Below are 20,000 nucleotides of genomic sequence, written 5' to 3' on the forward strand. Positions count from 1 at the left end.
ACTACCAATAGCTGCGTTTAAGAATAAACTTTCCGATGCCAACCGGCTTTTTAGTCAAGTGGAAGTCGCATGGCATTTCTGTCTCGTGTCCCGTTTTGTTTTCATTATTCGGGATACCCTTTGTACTCCGTCCAATTCCAACTATTGTGATTAGATTTGGAGGTCGTTCGATCAGTCTGTCCCGCGTCAGTCTTCTGTTCCGTACACCGTCTGTGTCCGTTGCCGGGTCGATTATGTCAGTCATAAGGCAAAGTGGTGAAGAAGAATTACTTTAACTTGCAAGTCGTTTGACAAGTCTGTCGTCGCGTTCCGCATGTTGTATACGGAAAAACGCGTTTTACCCCAGTTTCAAAGAACCTTTGCGCAGCGTAAGGTTGGAAACCACATACTAACGGACAGTTAAATGCTCTATCGTCGATCTATCGTTCGACCTTCCTCTGTCGCTCGCCGTCGTGTTAGACAAACGGGTAGCACTAGAGAAATAATAGCCCCAATCGTGTTTGATGGATTCAAATTGTCTCATCACTGCAGAGCGAAAATAAGGAAATTCGACATCATTTCCAAGCACTCCTTTTTGATAAATATGTATAACATAGATAATTTGTTTACCATTAGGTGGGTCCAGGTATTAGGATTACTGCCTAGTTTTGAGGTAGATACTAGAAATCGTCAGTTATTGTCCGTTAATTGCTTTGTTGATATTTGTCCATGTTGCAACTTTATAGTAAGCATTTGAGTCAGTTAATGCAGTTATATCGTCAGTGTTGTGTACCAAGTACAAATGTCACAGTTATTGCACAGAGCAATAGGAAATAAATTTTGGTATTACACAGCTCTGGGTTGCCTCGTGCATTCATCTGCGGCCACAATTAACCCAGCAAACGCGCAAGCCATGATGATCAATCCGACGATAACTGTTACCACAGAAGCCATTTTTTAGACGATGAATTAAATAAGAAGCAGTAGAAATCTCGAAAACCGTCGGAAGAGAGATTCAACGGAGGTATGCAGAGCTTGACGTTCGCTTCGTTGTGTTATCTTTAAGATTCATCTGAAGTGTGACCTCATAAAGCAATTATGTTAAGTTAAAAGGCCATCAATTAGATTGACACCACTTGACTGGTACCAGTTCTCTGTATGCGTTACGCCCTGTTTTGCGAGTGTCTCCTTTCTGAGCATGCGTATTAGATTTAAAGTTCAAGTTTCTTGCAAGTACGAATACGTCAATCTAAAAAGGTCTCTAATTAACGGTTCAATGCAGGCTTTCTACCGACTCGTGGTCGTTTTGTGGTTTATCAGATCCTTCAAGTACACTTCAGCTCCATTTGATAGTGTTTCTTCCGAGAATTTAGCGATACACAACCATCTAGGTTTCCAAAGCTCCAAAGTGCAAAATTTTTGTGATACAAATTAATTTTAGTTTTCATCAGGAAAAAAAAACTAACTTCTCCTATAGCTTGCGAACAAAAGTTGAAAAATCGTCAATGTTCGCTGGCTATTAAGTGTTGACAACAAATATTTCACACTTTTAATATACTCTCTTTGAAAAGGTTAACTCCAAAATGACCTACGCTTCCTTTGTGACATTATGGGCTAAACTTTGCTGATAAAATATTGCATCTAAGAGAATTTTCAAGGACTTTTGTTATTGTGCTATTCACTACCAAACACTGATTCTGAAATGAACCTCAATTTTACTAAAACTACTTTTAAGATTCCCTTAATAAACTCTCTTTCTAAGCGTGTGTAAAAAGCTATAAGTTGTCTTTTATCTTTAGTAAGAGTCCTCATGATAGTGCTCTATTCACAAGCTGTTTGTTCTTGCTAGTTTGTGGGTTCAATACCATTTTTGTGTCACAATTAGCTCAACAATTAGCACCCACCACAGCAGGTCATTGATGGAAGTGCAACGTTCCATATGAATGATTTCCATTCACCTTTTATCCCTATCTTCTAAAACGAGGGCTTCTCTTTTCTTCTGTCTACATGAAAACTTTGGTTTATTTGGGGTACTCTGATTTTATTCCCACACTTCATAAATAGTTAGCCTGCTCACAGGCTCTCTTCTACCCCCAACCCCAGTCCCTCGGAGAGCCTGCTACCCAAGCTAACAAACAGTTTTTTTTGCATTCCTTTCTTCCGTTCTACTAACTGTTATGTGTCATTATTTAGAATTTGAGCTGGAAAACTAGAGCATTATTATTACTAGGACTAGATAATCTCGAATTATTGAATTGCGTTTTACATTAGCTTTGGAAGCAAGGAGAAGGGTTGAGAAAGAAACAATAACAATCACGAGGTGCGCGATCGTCATTTGCTCATATGACGTATCAATGCACGTGTGACGCAATTCAAGATGGCGCCGAAAAAGCAGGCGAACGAAAAATCACCCTATACACAGGATACCCAAGATTAGAAATTATATTCTCCTGAACAATGCAATTACGGAGATGAAGAAAAATCGTATGGCATATGTTTATTTTTGGTTGGATTTTTGAATGGTGAAAGTTGGCTATCTAATTTTATTTTGTGCTTCACACATTTTCTTTAGTTATTTAAGAACCTTTCTTTATTGAAATTGAACATTTTAATGTATTGACTAAAAGCCTAGGGAGACATTGACCAGGTAAACGACCCTCATGGCTTAACAAGGGTGAACATAAGATAACATACCAACCTCTACAAATGCACTTCACACACCAGCCCTCAAGGAATGGTAATTTCTGTAACTTGTTTGCTTCCAAAGTTGCTTTTATCAAATTTGTTTTGTAAACATTGTTATCCAAATATTGTCAGTGCAATCTTCATACGGCAAAAATCAGGAAGTGAAGAACAAATGCCACGATATCCCTAACGCTCATGGTCTTCAGGATAAACCTGGCTTAAACCTTCATTCTTGGTGTTTATCTTGTTCTTACAAAGTAAATTAACACAAAGCGATGGGGGATATATTTCAAAGGGCTTTATTTACATAAACATTTTCAGGAAAAGACATGTTCAAATGAAATATTGTACTATCAGGATAGATCCAATCCTAACTCATAGAAACACTCTGTCTGTGCGAAAAGGGTGTTTGTATACCCCCATGTACTTGGCAACAGCTCCACCGAGTCCAAGAGCAGCAGCCATGCCACATCCTACTTGCCAACTGCTCCCTGTATTTTAAAAGGATAAAGTAATGATCAGAAAGGCTCTGTAAGAGGGAGGCAACATTCTCCTTAGCCAAACAACTCAACTTAATCAATGTTCCGCTTGTTGTATTACAAAAATCAAATGGCTAAAGACATCTCCAAAGGTTTCAAAATTGCAGAGGGGGATATGCCATGCTCACAAACATCCCTGCACAATTGCAATTTAGTATTCTATTGGTCAGAATTATTAGCTACAAGACTAATGTGACAGACCTAGGCCATCAAGTAGTCACTAAGGCCTCACATCACAGATTTTTTTTTTTTTTTGGTTTTTGAAAGAACAAAACAAACTACTGATTTGCATTTAATGATACAGATGATAGCAACTGATGCCGGCAAGCAGCAGTTCTCTTGTGTCTCAGATCTAGAGCCATGTTAGCATCCACTCCATTGCACCTTTACTGCAGTCTATCCAACTATTGATACTAGCAATTTAAACAAACAACCTATACTCACTCCTAAATCCAAATAAAGCTCCGCTAACAACACCTCCAAGTGCCCAGTTCAATGGATCATCTTTCTCTCTCAGGGATGCTGAGGTACAAGTAGTCAATGCAAACAAACCTGCAGCTCCACCTGCAATCAACAAACACACATTTTTTTTTATTTAGTCTGGTGAACATGGGATATCGCGGTAATCGAAGTTTCCATTCCATGATGCTACAGCTGTTCTTGTTCATATAGCCTCATACACTTTAGACCTTTAGAGGACAATTTGCCAAGCTAACCATTTTTGTTGAGGCAAATAAGCCCAAGGATGTAGATAAGAATAAATTCATCTGGTTGAAGGTTCTATTGAGGTGATAAGTTCAGGGATCCACATTTGCAGTCGTCCGCTCATCCCAGATGACTAAAAACCAGTCTGGACGAGTATAAGAACTCCAAAGGTTGTCCGTTGGATGAGTGATGTTTTAACCCTTTAAGCCCTGAGGGGTTCCCCATTGACGAGTAAAATCGTCTGGTTAATGAATATCTTTTCATGAATGCCATCAAATGTTATAATATAGAATGTACTTTCATTCTGACTGCTTTTCACTGAAATGGAAACTTCCAAAAAATAAGGAATAAACATGCAGCTTTTCTCAGCAATGACATCTCAAGTTTAGGTGCCATTTTTGACCATGCAGTATTTACCACGAAATGATTGGAGGACCAATTTTCATCTCACCACTGGCATGATTGTTAACAAGACATTAGCAAAGAGCAAAGGCTGACTCGTGGTCTCAGCTGATAATGTGGCGTTAGTTACAAGGTGTTTCGCCACCTACAGCAAAAAGGAAAACAAGTGGAGCAGAACCTGCTGCTTTATAATGAACAGGAAAAACACAATCTTGATAGCATATAAAAGGAAGTCACTAGACAAGAGCGTTGAAACTTTGGGTCTTTGAATCGTAACTTTGTAAGCTACATTCTAGTACATTTTGCCATGGCAGATATGGACCACTGTAAATGGTCTACAATTTTCCTTGTCCAAACAGGTTATAAGCTAAAAAATGGTCCAGCTAGATTTGAGCCTTGTCAACGTTTCTGACAACTTCCTTGATGTTGTATCATTAAAGTGCTATTGCATATTAACAATCTCAAAACATACCAAGTAGAAGTGAATAATTCTTCATGTGAATAAATGACTGCAGAATGAGAGGTGTTGGTTCAGGATCTGGGATTTTTAACGCGGAATAAGCAGCACCGTAAAATCCTCCTGAAATATAATTGAAATTGCACGAGGCAAAATTAGAGACAGAACTTATTAATTAAAAAATTAACTTTTTTTCACCATTTTAGCATCTCCTTTTTTCATGGATCAACAGCTTATTTCCAGCAAAGAACACCATTGCTTCTTGGGGTACCTGTGGTATGCACAGTTTCATACAAAGACGCGATCTTCATCTGTCCATGTACGGCTGGGGTTTTTACGTTTCACAGAAAAAATTAGAATTAACTTAACTATAATGTAAGATTTTAGATGTTAAGTCCACTGCCACCATCAATTTTGATATTTTTGGCACAAGCTTCCGTAAGCTTAAATCATGCTAGCGATATTTGAGTTACTCGCCTATTAGCGCCCCTTGAACAGCGAAACTCATCGTTCTTTGCACACAGTTCTCTCCATCCAATTCATCCATCCACGGTTCATCAAATTTTGGGCATCCATGTCCGGGCATACTTATTATACAAAGCTGTTTTGCGTAAATTAAACAACCTCACGGTGTCCTTGAACCTCGTCACTTCACCTCTCGAGTCAAAGAACTCAGTAACCGAGCACAAGCGTGGTCACCAAGGCTGTTTCCAGAGATGTCGGCTAACAGTGAAGATGATTTGCGGCCTGCTCCAGAGGTGGAAATTCTTCCTCAGAATGCTTACAAATTGCGTGAGATTGTCCCATCTGTTGAGCGAAAGCCACGCTTCATTTGTATTCTCGTTGATTTCTTGTGCTTGGCGGCGGTTGAAATCTTAATTTTGATTTTCAAGTTCGTGATCCCACCATTCAAGCGCGGATTTTACTGCGATGATGATACTATTAACAAGCCTTATAAAGAAAGCACTGTTCCATCGACTGTGCTGTACTCCGTAGGGTTTGTCTTAGCATTTATTGTGTTCTCCAGCACTGAGTTTTACAACAGCAGAAGGGAGGGAATGTCGAGAATGAAAACCAAGGAAGATAGCCATTTTAATCTGGGTCCTTTGAAATTGAATTCCCGCAATATTGAGATACTAAGGTTATTCATAGGTTTCACCTATGGAGGCTTAATCACCATTTTTCTCACCGATGTTGGAAAATACACTGTTGGAAGATTACGACCGCATTTTCTCTCTATCTGCAAGGCACCTCCAGCTGTCTTCACCAACTGTAGCCACAATTACATATTAGGGGATGTTTGTACAGGTGATCCTGGTCTGTTAAGGGAAGGAAGATTATCGTTTCCATCAGGGCATGCCTCGTTTTCAGGTACCATTGAAAATAAGTTTTCTTTTTACACCTAGGCGAGAATTTCAAATGCCAATGCATTGCCACATTTGATGCATTAACGCTGCATTGTTACCAATACATTGCCACATTTGATGCATTAACACTGTAAACATGCAAAAGCCAAAATATTCATGTTTGCTTTGATGGGTGCCACTTTTGTAATACATCTCAGATCCATTCTTTTGTTCCTTACGTATACTCTCCTGTCTTATGTCCTGTTTCTACTCCTTTCTTCCCAGCCCAAATATTCTTGCCCTATCTTAAACTGCTGTTGCGAACTTGCACGTGACACTAGTCATAATTATTAGGTGAGAGAGGCATCTTCTGATGATGATATATAGTGATGACAGTCATGATAATGGAGATGTTTATCACAATAATAGTGATATTGCCTCGTCGTAAGTTATAAACAAAGCAAATCTGCACCTTTAGGCCATCCTCTTTGCCCTTCCCTCTAGCATTGAGGTCCTGAGCTCCTTTGTAATAAATGCCTAGTCCCATATCCCTCCATCAAGTCTCCCCATACGTGACTGACCTTCTCCGCCATCCTCTGATACCACAGCCCATTCCCAGCACAGCATAATTCATGAATCATGAATGTTCAAGGGAACACAACCATTACTGTCTTCCACCATGAAGAGTAGCATTAGTGCCTTTAATTATTAATAATATTCTACAGTACCATGTTGGGTCTAAAATGGCCACTTATTGTTTGCTTTTCAATAGCATATGCTGTGACCTTTACGATCCTTTATATGGAAGCCACAATGAGTTTTCCTCACAGCAAGTTTCTCAAGTTCTTTATCCAACTTGTGGTTGCACAGCTGGGAATCCTGTGCTCGTTGTCACGAATCAGTGATTATAAGCATCATTGGAGTGATGTTTTGGCAGGCATGTTGCTGGGGATTCTGACTGCAGTGCTGATCCTTAACCATGTACTACAGATGTTTAGAAGGGATAAAAGCTCCAGAAAGCCGGCCCATGTTGGCACTGTATAGCCTTTTTGCTTTGACTTTTTCCATTGGGAAGCAATGTACTACAGTTGCTTACTGTTCTGATGAGAACAGCATGCCAATTTGTGAGCACAGAAAGAACATGATTGCAATAACAAACACAGACAAGGACCCCAGATATAATAGCACTTAGTTGCACAAGAATGAAATTACTCTTTAGAGGTCACATCAAGAAAATATAGAACTGGAGGTACAAAGACTGAATTGCAGGGAAAAAATTCTCTCTCTCTCTCTTTTTTATGCCATGACCCTAATATAGTGGCATAACACCGCCACGAGACAATTCACCTCATAATATTCTTGCAGTTGATTCAATGGAAATCAAATGTGATTTTCAAAAAAATGTTTTTTGCACATAGTCTTTACTGTACATAACAATACATGCTTATGAAAGTGGTGATTGGTGGTATTCCCCTGTGGAATGTATTCATTCAAGTTACCATAATAATGTTGTAATTTAATGCATTAACACTACATTCAGTGATCCTACTCCAGTTGATAAGCCTATCTGCACTGATACATGTATGATGTGTGCTCTAGGTGCACTTCAGTTGTTATACCCAAGCAAAAAACTGAGAGGTTCTTGAAATTCAAATCCCAGGAAATCCATTTGAAATAAGTTATCTGCACGGTCAGATTTCCTTTTTTGGGGACAATTTCCTTACTGGGACTAATACTCAGGTGGGATTTGTAGCACTACATAATTATCACCCTTTGATGGCTAATTCTGTTCTTGGCCTTTGCTACGTGGCCAGCTGTTTGTTGAAACTTGTTGACCCTGTATTTCCAGAAATGCCCTAATTAGATGCCCACTGATTTCAATAAGCATCACAATCTCATCCCCAGAGTCCGCTTTTCTTTTTGTCAGCACCAACAACACAGACTCTGGCCGCTTCCAATTTATGCGCAGTCATAGTGAAGGTCCATTGTTGTAACCATTGACAGCCACTGTTGTTTCAAATTTCTGAGCGTGTGCGTAGACGAGCCGGAAGTCTGTCAAGTGTGGACTTCCTGCCTTGGAAGTGGCTAGAGTCCGTGTTCTCTTCTCAGTGCTGACCAAAAAAAAAAAGTGGACTCTGGGACGAGATTTTAAGCATCACAAGTGTTCCTTGCTTTTCGTTACTCATAATGAACAGCTGCATTTATCGATGCTGATTCCGGTTTATGATAGTATAAATTGCATAAAAGAAAGCGAAATCAATAATTAAGTGTCATCATTTCTCACTGTGAGATCGTTTCGCGCTGTATAAAGAGTTTTGTAACCGTGTTGCATCTTTTTTATTTAGTTGTCGCTCATTGTGACACTAACTCTTCCTGTTCGTGCACCTTCCATTCAACTGCTATTACGTTGAATTGTGTACATTATTATTTCTCTCTCACAATTATGTTTTAGTTAAACAGTGGAAATACTCGATGTAATCTTTTTAGAAGCCTCTCCCCCTTCTTCATTTTAATTTAGTCGTTCTAGTTTAGGAAGAGTTCCATCGTCTTTATACCGTTTCTCATAGATTTGTCTATTAAACACTATGCACACGCTGTTGCATGTACCGTTCTTCGATGGAATAATCGAAACAGTCTCGCTTCATCTGCGGTAAGGAAAAGCAGATGGAATTCCCTCCTCTTTGTGGATTCGGCACCTGACAAAAATGGGTCCCAGCCCTTCACACGAACGGCCGGTGATAAATTACCTTATCAAACCAGTTGATAGGAATATTTAGCGCTGCTCTCGCGATCCTTCCAGGACTACAGTTTTCTTGGGAACTCAACCTTGCAGTTTTGGCAAGTGCTTAACGCGACTGAAGCGGACTTATTGGAAAAATAGCGCAATTGTGAAAAAAAAAAAACGTTTGGTGATTTTGCAAAAGACATTGCTTGGTGCAATACGTTTTGCAACAGGCAAAACATTAAATTGCTAGAACACTTGCAAAGTAGTAGACGATTCTTCTTTTTACAACGGTTTTTGCAACTTGTTTTCCAATGGTAAATATCCATTGGAAAGTGGTAATTTCCCAATATCGTATAATTAGATTAAATTATGAACATATCAACACGAAATGATGTCATCATTTTCATGGCAAAAGACGTCTTTTTCGTCTTTGAGTATAAGCAACAATACAATATAAAAATGACAGCCAGTTTCCCTGAAAATAAAACGCTCTATCTTTATGGATGTCACACATGTTTGAAAGCTGCGCATATGTCGACGATAGCAATGATGTTTTTTTTTTGTTGCGCTCTATGATATTTCCTGTATGAAGCGCTGAAGAATTGAATGCAAGCATAATATTTTAGAGTCATGTACTGATTCTTAACAAGCGTGTGAGGAAGATGTGGTTTTTACGAACGTCAAACATTTTAATAGTTTCAAGTTATTAGCTACCACGACCCGCACTCGAAATGGCTGAGGGCAAAACTCATGAAATTGGTCATGAACGTCTTTGTATTAAAACGTAATTATGAGAAGACGCGCAAAGACGAATAGACATTGCAGTTTTTCTTGCATCAGAGTGTTGTTTCTATAAATGGCCATTAATTGCACTGAATTCAACATCTACAAAAATGTTTTCAGGTTTACATGATTCGTAGTTCTATTGTAGAGACAGCAAGCAGCATGGAAGAAGTCACTGAGGAGATTGACCCATCTCTCTTGGTCCATTATGAAGCTACCGCTTTCAAAAGACAACCGAGGAAACATATTTTTTCCAAAAATAAGAGTCTCTTTTGCCATCTTCATCGACTACGAAACTAAAATATAAACGTTGCTAAACAAAGACGACTAAAAGCAAGTCGGCTTGTTAGAGTTAACCACACCCAGAATCGAAGATAAACGAGCAGTCTTCTTCCCACCAGAGAATCCATGCGAAGTGCTTGCCATAAATCACCAATGAATACAAAAACAAGGAACGAAAACAAAAAACACCCCTCTCGATTTTTACCAGTTGTAAACACAGTCACCATCCTTTAGATCACGATAGAATGAGTATCAAAGCAAGGGCTGTAAATAAAATTATTATTGTAGCTTCGAGCAAAACTGATGATGGAGAATTGCCGCGCTTTTCCTTCAGTTTTTTAATCATGTCGAAACGTTTGTAGCGTTACGTCTCAGCTACTTTCTGAGTTTACAGACAGACTGCTCCTCAGAGTGAATTTTTTCGATCGCGAAAAGACGATGAATTATTCAACAAGAATTTAAATTGCGCCACAACGACAATGCTACATTCTTTAGAGCTTCTAACGTCACCTACGCAATGATGTGCGTGAATCACATAACGAGCGGCACTCCAGTTTATGTTGTATTTAATTTCCTCCTCTCCAATGGAGTTTCATTTCCTTAAAACGTATCAGTGTCGACGAGCACGAAATTGTTTAAAGCATATTTCAGTGGCAACGATATAATCTGTCACAGTGTCAGGGATGTGAAAGTCACCACCCGCAAATGTCAAACAAATGTCCCTTTGTTTTTTGTTTTTTTGTTTTTTTTTTTTTGTTAATTGAATACTCTCATACTGAGATACCGTTGGGCTGAAGAACTCTAAATTTCGGCAATCGATTCTGCTCTGATGGCACGTTGAATCTTCAAACACACCTTCTCGCATTTGGTTTGGTTTAGGTTGACCCTCTCTACCTGTCCTTTTGGTCCGATTTAATTATACCCTCCACCTCCCCCAAGGTGGTCAAGTGCACAAACTAGTCAGTAACATCGAGATTGAGGAAACGTAGGCAAACGTAACGTAATGTAATTTTGTTCCATTTCTTTTTTAAAAAGGGACCAAAACTGTCTAAGATGATTATCATTTAGCACAGCGTTGCTCCAATCCAGTTCTACTCGTTGCTGTTTAGGTGAGAATTAGACGACTCTAGAATTTGGATATCAACTGTTTTGGTGAAGGCTCTTTCTTCGCGCACGGGGAAAACATTTTTAGTTAACATCACATTTCCCGGTTTTCGAACGCAGAAAAGACAGCATGGCTTCTTGAAAAAAAAGTTATGAAAACCAGGAGGTCATCAAGGGAGGCCTTTATCTCCTATACTTGGTCTAGAAGTCAACCCTCTCTAGAGTACATTTATTTATAGAACACCTGCCACGCCCTCTGTGGTAAAAGCCAAACATAACAAGGGAAGGGAAATATGATACTTATCGCTGGAAAAAACGCGATGCTGAAAATACAGGGTTGACTGAAGGGAATTAGTGAAGACAGAGAGCTACAGTGAAAACTAAATAACCGAACCAAGCAGTCTTGACTTAGTGAGCAGAACAACAAATCAGGTCCTAACACAAACAAGAAATACTGAGGTGAGAACAGAAGAATTTGGATTTAGACTTGAACTAACGTCACCGCATCTATGCTCCATTCATGCGCACTCTCTTTTCTCTCGCCACTTCCGTGTCCAGTTCGAATAGAACCTTGAGATATCACCTTGTCAATGACGAAGATCTCCTGTGCCACAAGGTTAAATACCTCATACCCAAAGCAATAACAACTCCATTTATTTGGAACACTTATCGTTTATTGTCAAAAACAGCTGTTAAAGTTTTGAGCTTACATAAGACACCCGATATAAAAAGATAGAGCGGTTTTCAATTGAGTGTCGAAAGTAATCAGCGAATTGCTTTGGTTTTGCATTACTTCACTCAGTGATTGGTTCAAAGTTCTCGCGCCACTTTTTCAACCAATCAGAAGTGAAACCAAAAGCAATCGCGGCTTGCGCGTGCACATTTTCCCGCGCTTTGTGTCGGCTACGTGTAATTTACTTCGAGTTTTGATTGATTTACTGGATTGTCTCCGTCCTTTTTGATTGGCCAAAGTAATTACTTTGGTTTTGGTTTTACGACACTCGATTGAAACTCGCTCTATGAAAACACCGTTATCTCAGCTAGTTTGTATAGTATTTCCTATAAGAATAAGAAGAGCAGTCACATGCAATTGTTAAAGAGAATCCCACTCTCACAACAAATTTTTAACAAATGCGGGACTGAATTCTTGGAAACACACCTCACTTCAAATTTGTTCAGTGGAAACCTCTTTTGGCAGATTGCAATTCTGAAAAAGAATGTTTGATCATAAACGTAAAGGAGTTGGAAAAATTCCGAGTATGCTGAAATTTGACCTCACGATCGGCCGAGCACCGCCCGGACATACCACTGAGCTACAGGAAAAGATAAGAAGAATTGAAAAACGAAAATTGGCGATAATTAAGTTCTTTCTTCTGGAAAGTTGAAGCCCATTCTCCTTGAAACAACTCACGTTTTGCTTCTTGTAAGAGTGAAGAATCAGCATGTAACTGAACCAGATGTAATTCTTGACAAATGAACGCAGTGTAATAGGCAATATATTTACTCGCTAGATAACAAATACAAGTCTCCCATAGTATCCAAAAATAAAATGACGACATTCATTTTTCGATGTTGACTCGGAGATACTCGGAAAACATCCGAGTGCTCCCTTGCAGGAGTCGAACCTATAGCTACGACCTTCCGATTACTAGTTCGGATGCTCTACCACTGAGTCCTAGGAGACTCGTGGGAGCCGAGCCAAGCCGAGTCAAGATCGAAAAATAAATGTCTTCATTTCATTCAGCGAGGTTAACACCGAACATCTTTTTCAGTACAAACGCGTATATACAAAAATAGTTCCCAACCATAGCCCTGTGGGTAAAGATTACTTAAAGTATTGCTAAATTAATATATATCTCAATATGATAAATTTTACGCGGCAATTTGTCAACACGAGCTAACGCTAAAATTTCATTTTAGCTTTATTTCTAAGCTAATAAAACATCTGCTTCGAAAATCGTAAATGGTTCTATATTATTCTTGAAAATATTCAACGGTTGCTGAGTGTGTGTAGTTTTAACATTAAAAATTAAATGCATTAAGCGCCGTTATTAAAATAGTTCCTTATTAGATAGTCCGCTTGACGAACATATTTCCGGTTGTCGTTTCTCTTAGTAGACAACCGGAAATACGTCTGCTACCCAGTCTTTTTATTAGGAGCCTGAGGTTTCAGACATTAGAGCGGGTTTCAATCAGGATCCATAAACCAAATAATCCATATCAAATCAAATATCCAATAAAAAAGGCCAAGACAATGGAGAGAACCAATCACATTTCAGTGTGAGGACGTTCTTGTAAGTTTCACTTTGCGCGGGAAATTGTATGCAAGCAAGTCAAGATTAATTTTGTTTCTTCCTGTAATTAGCTCATGTAACTGAAAATTTCTTTACTTCGATTTTTTTTCATTAATGAAAGTAAACAAAAAGTAGATAAAACAAGACACGCCAGTGATGACACTCAAAGAATATGTTTCGATTGTGTAGAATTAACACTTGCCACAAATATCATATAGCTCATTACTTCTGATAAAAAACATTAGGTTACTCACACACACAAACAGCATCACTGTAATCAAGTAAATGAATATTGTGCCAAAAATAATTTTGAAGTGAATTGAAAACGTTATGAAGTTTCAAAAGCAAAAAGGAGGCTCCTTACAATATTATTCACTGCTTTGTTGAGGTAACACGTTTGTTAGTCTTTTAAATAAGCACAAATGCTCACAGGTAATAAAGTATAGTATCACACAAAAGACGAATGAAAATAATATACCAAAAATGCAGGGAAATATTAAAGTACGACGCTGCCAAAGACGGGGATATCATTAACGATTGTAAAAGCCACGAGGCCTTTCGAGAAATCACATGGTGTCGGCAAACCAACCAAAAGGCCTTTTTCGATATATTAAAATTCAGCATGGCGGCCCATTAAGAAAGTTGGAACTTGAAAAGGCGTCCGCCTACCAAACAACGCCTGCTCTGCAGGCTACTGTTCGCCATTCATGCGAGGCCTTAGTTGGCCAAAATAAACTTATTGATGTGTAGTGTAGCTGAAATTTAAACATTACGACTTAAATATCATTCAAGCTACTAACTTAGGTGAAGGTGAGAAAAGAGACATTGCCAACGTAAGGCTTTAGAATTCAACAGCTTCAGCATTCAACTGAATTTTCAGCGAGTATGCCGGCGTCATTACAGTCATGACAATCATTATGATTTCACACTTAGCTGTAGTGTACAACTGTTTGTCACTACAACCTATTGTGAAAAGGATTTCTGCTTTTAAAAATAAACTGAACTCCTTTACTCGGCCCATGGCTAGAATGTTGCAAGTGGTTCACTAAATGTCACTTTCCTCCCATTTTCTCGAACAATGATTTCATGGCTGAGGTCCGCTGCTGACGCTTTTCCTGCAAGGAAGGTAAAATGAATATATGGCCCCTCACATCTTTCTCATAGAAACCTGCAAATCTCTCCCCTCCCGTAAATTTGCAGAGAAACGCAGCACCTAAGGTTCAAAGAAACCTTCAGAAGGTTTAAGGCGCAAGCGTTCACACTTGTGTCACGGCACGTAAGTGGAAATGCGAGCCTTTCTCCGTACTTCTTCAAGTCTTTTGTGATCGGCGAAAAATGACTGAAATGAAGGAATGATCCTTTGCTTTCTTGTTGAATTCATCGGTCACATGTCTATGCCGATAAAAAGCTCACTTTTCCAACAATATCATAGTAATTTCTCTCAAGAAAAAGTGGTTGCCAGCTATTTCAGTGTTTAGCAATTCTGAGCCCCACTTTGTGTTCTCACGATAGGACTGGTGTGGGCCTACAAAAGACCACTTGGGAAAATGCCATAATACTCTTTGTTTGTACCCCCAAATTTTGCATAAGCATAGTTTTTGTTTTCTCTTAGGACCATCTTAAGTTCCTAGAGAAACTGGAAACAATGCTTATGCAAAATTTGGGGGGACAAACAAAGAGTATTATGGTATTTTCCAAAAGGGCCTATGGCGAAAAATGCAGGGAAATACAAACTAAAAAGACGCCTCTGTCTTAGCCTCCCTTGTATGCTCGTTCCAGTCAAACCGTTAGAATACAAATTTGGCCTAGAGGAAGGATACGCTGATTTATTATGGGTCCTGTAGGAGTTTACTTTAACCTCTTTTTGATTGCGAATCTAAATACCATTTTTTGGAGGTAACTACTTTTACATTTCATATAATAGAAAATAATTTTCACATGAACTACCTACTAGTAGCAGCTAGACTGCCTATGAAAAGAGATTGAAGTAGAAGTCCAAAAATGGTCTCAAGTTGAGATAATATTTGTGCAATACACTTAAAAGGAAACAAACCTTTTCCTCTTTCTCTTTTCTTTTTCTTTCGTCTTCTTGCTCACGTTTTCTCTGAAACAACAAAGAGAACATTCTTACACATTTTAATACTAAGGAAAGTACTCGTCTTGACAATAGTGCATTGTATTGAATTTAGAAGCCTCGTTGTTTTTATTCAGCCGTTGAGTTTCCTACACTCCGTCTTGATCGCGTTTCGCAAATGATCTCGACAAGGCTGTAAAACACTGCACATCGGACCGCGATCCTTCTGGTGAGTACCAAAGATAAAGGCTTCTGGTCGGCTTGTTCCAAACCAGAAAATTCGGGGATTGTGGTTAACCCATGGATCGAGACGTGGGGTCTATCAATAACGTAAACACCCCAACCCAAAAATAGTAACATATCCCTTAAAGGGATCCTCCATTCTAAGGAATAAGTGCACTAAGGAATAAGTTTAAATCGAAAGAAATTACGTTTCCATGCAAACAAATTTGTTCAAAATTTGTTTTAACAGAAGTGTTTATATCAGAGAAACTGAAGTTTAAAATCCCTTACCTTACTTTCACCTCCAAATTTCGCGAGCGCCACCATCTTGAATAATTGTGACGTTTTACGGTTGCCTTATTGTTCTTATTGTCTTTGAAAAAAAATACACTGGTTTGACTGTAAAGGTTATTTCCTGTGTCATTTGAAGTTATTTTTTTGGAAGTTCCCTTTAACATTCTGAAATTATGACCAGCTCTTTAGATAAAATGGACATGTAAAATCAGTGCACTGTTTTGTCAGTGAATCGTTAATACTGAGACACTACCTGTAACAGAAATCTGTTCTCCTCTTCTTTGTGTTTACGTTCCAGCAAGAGTACTTCTCTCTCCTTTTGAAGTTCTTCTTCTCTTCGTCTTTCTTCTTCTTTCTCTAACTACAACGAAGGAATGAGAAGAAGGAGTTCGTCTACTACTACTACTACCTACCTACTCCTACTCCTACTACTGCTACTACTACTACTACCACCACCACCACCATTAACAAAATCTTCAAAGAAACGCGTGCAAGTAATTAGATGAATGCCTAATTTTGATATCCACCACGAAGTGTCCCGTTGATTCTACCAATAGAGTGTTTTCACGTGACGTCACGGGGCCTAAACAATGGAACGCCGGCCATGTTGGTGTCCCCAACTGATCCTCTATTGGCATGAAAACGTTTTCTTTCGTTTCGGTGGAAAAACAAGGGTACTGATCACGTGAGTGAAAACACTCTATTTTAAGTGGCAGGGTTAGCATTATTTTTGGACTAGAGTACATGCAGCTGTCTATCTTTTCTTGATGAATAGAGTTTAGGGGACACCTTCTGACGTCGATTGTCTGTATTATGTAACACGAGCCTGGGGCCCGTTTCTCGAAGGTACCGAAACTTTACGGGCCATTTTCGGTTGTCACAATTCCTTTTGTATCTCAAGAACGGCGAGGATTTAAGTCGACAAACTTCACATTCATTTTTCTTTTTGATACCTTGAAAAAATGTCAAAACATCTGCTCTCTAGAACAAGCGGTTGACAGTTTCACAATTGCCTTTTCGGGCCCGAAAACTTTTCGGGACTTTCGAGAAACGGGCCCCTAATGTTGAAGTTGGGCAGAAGAGCAGGGGGTCGGTGTGACTTTTCATTAGCTGTGGTTACACTAGCCCTTTTACCCCATGGGTAAATCGCGCTTGCCCAAGGGCAAGGACGTTTTTGTGTGTAACCACTTCCCCTAGACCGAAACTGCCCAAGGGTTATTTCCATGGATACATCAAAAAGAACAAAAGAACTCCCTGAACGGAAAAGTACGGTTTATCTGCTCACTGAGGTGGCTCAGCCAATCATAAAGCAGAATTAATTTGCAACGTTAGTGAATTCATATCTAATTATATTTTACCCTGAGGGGAGTCTTTTACTGCGTTACTGCATCTCCAAGGGTAACATGAAACCTGAACTAACCCTAAACCCAAGACATTTACCCACCGGAAGGCCCCAAACCTAAGGTGTGTGTAACCACAATTATTAGAGCATTTCTGGATGGACTTTGGTGACATCTTTGGACTTCGCCCTGTATCTCGCACGAATGCGAAGATCATTCCTTGCAAAACAAGTTCAGTCGAGTTCACAGTCACATTTGATTCACTTAGACCATAAAATAACTTACCTCGATCACACTCTTTTTCCTTTGGTCTGTGTTATCCCTGGGATCAATTAATATAATTAATATGCAGCACAGGAGTTTTGGGCTTTCATACTTTTAAACTCGCGTTTTGCATTTATAATAAGCTGTATTAACACGCTGAAATTTTAACCAAGTGAGCCTTTGACGTCACTTTTCCCTGGATTCAACCCTCTGAGGTCCAATGGGTTAGCTTTGCGGAACGTAAGTAATGGCGGACCGTGAAATCCTAAAACTTACAATCAAAATAAACGGCCTTTGGATAAAAATCAAAGCTCAAACTTCTGTGGGTCAAGTGATAAGCAAACACTCTTTCAAAATCTGAAGAAAAAAAGGAAGTAATTTTTTTTATTATAAGGTAAAGGTAAAGTCTGCTTACGAGCCTAGAAGGCCCATCAGGCTGGCGCTTATCTCCGGTTTCTGTAGCATGAAGCGACAAGGAGTATTTCTACTCCCCCCTGGATGGGATGCCATTCCATCGCAGGGTTACCCCGAGCATTAAATTCGCCGGTACCCATTTATACACCTGGGTGGAGAGAGGCACCGTGGGAGTAAAGTGTCTTGCCCAAGAACACAACACAATGTCCCCGGCCAGGACCCGAACCCGGAACACTCGATCCGGAGTCGAGCGCACCGCGCCTTATAAGGGCACTTTAAATGGTCCAGATAAGTGCAAGGTAACTTCTCTCCTTCGTAAGCCACTTACTTTGCCTCGTTTCCATTAGGGACAGAATGCAACATTGTTTCCCAATGGGCAGCCATGGAATGAGTGAGAGAATCTCGATTCGATGAAGGATGCGGCTTTTTTACCTTTCAGAAGCAGAAAAAAAAAACACTATTACACCATTCTGTTTAACTACAGTTACATGAGGAAAAATGCAACAGGAGAAACATTACAAATTGCTAAACCTTTAGGAATCGTACAATCTTTTTAAAGGGTTCTGCTATTCAGTACCTGAATTTTATTAGGCAGTGGATTTCTTCTGATGTCACTCAAGCTCATTTCCTTCTTGCCCGCCACGGATGGCTCAGACGTTTTCTTTTTTCCTCCTCCAGTCGATGCCATTTTTCTCTTTCTTTAACCTCCTGCTTCACGGTTGCTTCACGCATGCGCTGTTCCTCAAGTTCTCTTTGAATTCTGCTATCGGAGAACGATGGCAATGCGCCGTCCACCGAATCAGTTTCATCGCGATTGGAAGAAACCTTATACAACACCGGATGCGAGCCCAGATCGTCATTTCTCCCGTCTGTTTTCAAAGACAAATCACCTACACTTTTGGCCTTCAAGAAACCGCCTTCATTCGAAACTTTCTTTCCACCTCTAAAGTCCTGGGCCTGCGATTCGTTAACAGCTACTCCATCAATGGCACAGGGTACGCGCTCTTTCATTCCACGGCGAGCGCTATCAAGATTTAGTGAAAATCGCTTTTTCCGCATGTCTTCTTTTGATTCCTTTGTACCTCCATTTTTTTCAAAAGTTGATTTCCTTAGCTTAACCCCACCGCTATCGAACCCTTCAGGAGTTTCCGAACAACGAGTGTCGCCTTGCAATTGAAAATCCGTTTGGTCATCAAAACTGGATGCGCGCCGTTTTGCAAGAGTACTCTCCTGACTGCTTTCTTCCAACGCTTTCAAAACACGCTGCTCTAAAATCAATTTGTGGGCTGCAAACGCTGTTCTCCGAGATAACGTGTCCTGCTTTTGCATCTCTTCCATCTCCTCTTTGTCTTTTTCTCGCTCTTCCGCCATCTTACGCTCAACATCTCTTTGCTTCTTCTTCTCCTCTTCCTTCGCCAGCTTTGCACGCATTAGCTCCTCCGCTTCCTTTCGGTCCACTTCTTTTCTGATTCTCTCGAGATCTAGTCTCTGCGCCTCTCGTCTTCTACGTTCTTCTTCTTGCATTTGCCTAAAAAGTTCTTTTTCTTCTCTTCTCTTTCCATCAGCTTCTGTCTCATCTATCTTCAAAGAACTCTCAGCTCCATTCTCGTTTCGCTGTTTTACCGTATCAATTCCACCTCCGACTGAAGATGTAGCCATTATCATTTCCATTTTAGACTGACTGATACTTTCTTCTTCAATCTGCGGTTGCGGTTCAGAGTTCTTGACACACGGAACACTCTTCTCAGGTTTAGATTTAGGACGAAATTCCTTCGCTTTCAATTCTTCGGACTTCTTTTCAAATTTTTCGGTCTTCCTTTGCACGCTCGGAGGCTTAACCGAACTCTTCTTGTCCTTCAGTTTCGTTTCTTCGCTCATCTTGCCAAGACTTTTGCCATCCCCCTGTTGTTTTGCATGAATACGCCGCGCCAATTCCGCTTCCTTCCTTGTCTCTTCTTCTCTTTCTCGCTGTCGCTCGATTTCCAACTCGACAATGCTTTTCCGCTTTTCAGTCAAACGATTTAGTTCCGGTTTTCCTCCATCCTTCGCCCGTCTGATTACTGGCTGGTGATGCGATTGTGCGAGCGGCTG

The 20,000-nt window shown here is 39.8% G+C and overlaps 3 protein-coding genes across 3 annotated transcripts in view; 1 reads left to right on the forward strand and 2 right to left on the reverse strand.

The window, feature by feature from the left end:
* Positions 1-2,947: 2,947 nt before the first annotated feature.
* LOC138022753 (NADH dehydrogenase [ubiquinone] 1 alpha subcomplex subunit 11-like) lies at positions 2,948-5,440 on the reverse strand. The gene is made up of 4 exons (XM_068869690.1): positions 5,245-5,440; positions 4,783-4,890; positions 3,648-3,767; positions 2,948-3,155 (listed from the first exon to the last, which is right to left on the reverse strand). The coding sequence occupies exons 1-4, from the start codon at positions 5,351-5,353 to the stop codon at positions 3,040-3,042; spliced, it is 453 nt and encodes a 150-aa protein (XP_068725791.1). The 5' UTR covers positions 5,354-5,440; the 3' UTR covers positions 2,948-3,039.
* A 23-nt stretch (positions 5,441-5,463) lies between these two features.
* LOC138022752 (phospholipid phosphatase 1-like) lies at positions 5,464-7,660 on the forward strand. Its single transcript, XM_068869688.1, has 2 exons — positions 5,464-6,138; positions 6,886-7,660. The coding sequence occupies exons 1-2, from the start codon at positions 5,484-5,486 to the stop codon at positions 7,155-7,157; spliced, it is 927 nt and encodes a 308-aa protein (XP_068725789.1). The 5' UTR covers positions 5,464-5,483; the 3' UTR covers positions 7,158-7,660.
* Positions 7,661-14,208: 6,548 nt separating this feature from the next.
* LOC138022757 (trichohyalin-like) overlaps positions 14,209-20,000 on the reverse strand; it is a 25,531-nt gene continuing 19,739 nt past the window's right edge. The window contains 7 exon segments of the mRNA XM_068869698.1: positions 14,209-14,416; positions 15,355-15,405; positions 16,145-16,252; positions 17,517-17,553; positions 18,238-18,341; positions 18,487-18,581; positions 18,584-20,000. The exon segment at positions 18,584-20,000 is cut by the window's right edge and continues 667 nt beyond it. Coding sequence (XP_068725799.1) covers positions 14,354-14,416; positions 15,355-15,405; positions 16,145-16,252; positions 17,517-17,553; positions 18,238-18,341; positions 18,487-18,581; positions 18,584-20,000 — 1,875 coding nt within the window. The 3' untranslated portion in view covers positions 14,209-14,353.

Source organism: Montipora capricornis, chromosome 11 (genome assembly GCF_036669925.1).
Source record: "Montipora capricornis isolate CH-2021 chromosome 11, ASM3666992v2, whole genome shotgun sequence".
Classification (NCBI taxonomy): Eukaryota; Metazoa; Cnidaria; class Anthozoa; order Scleractinia; family Acroporidae; genus Montipora; species Montipora capricornis.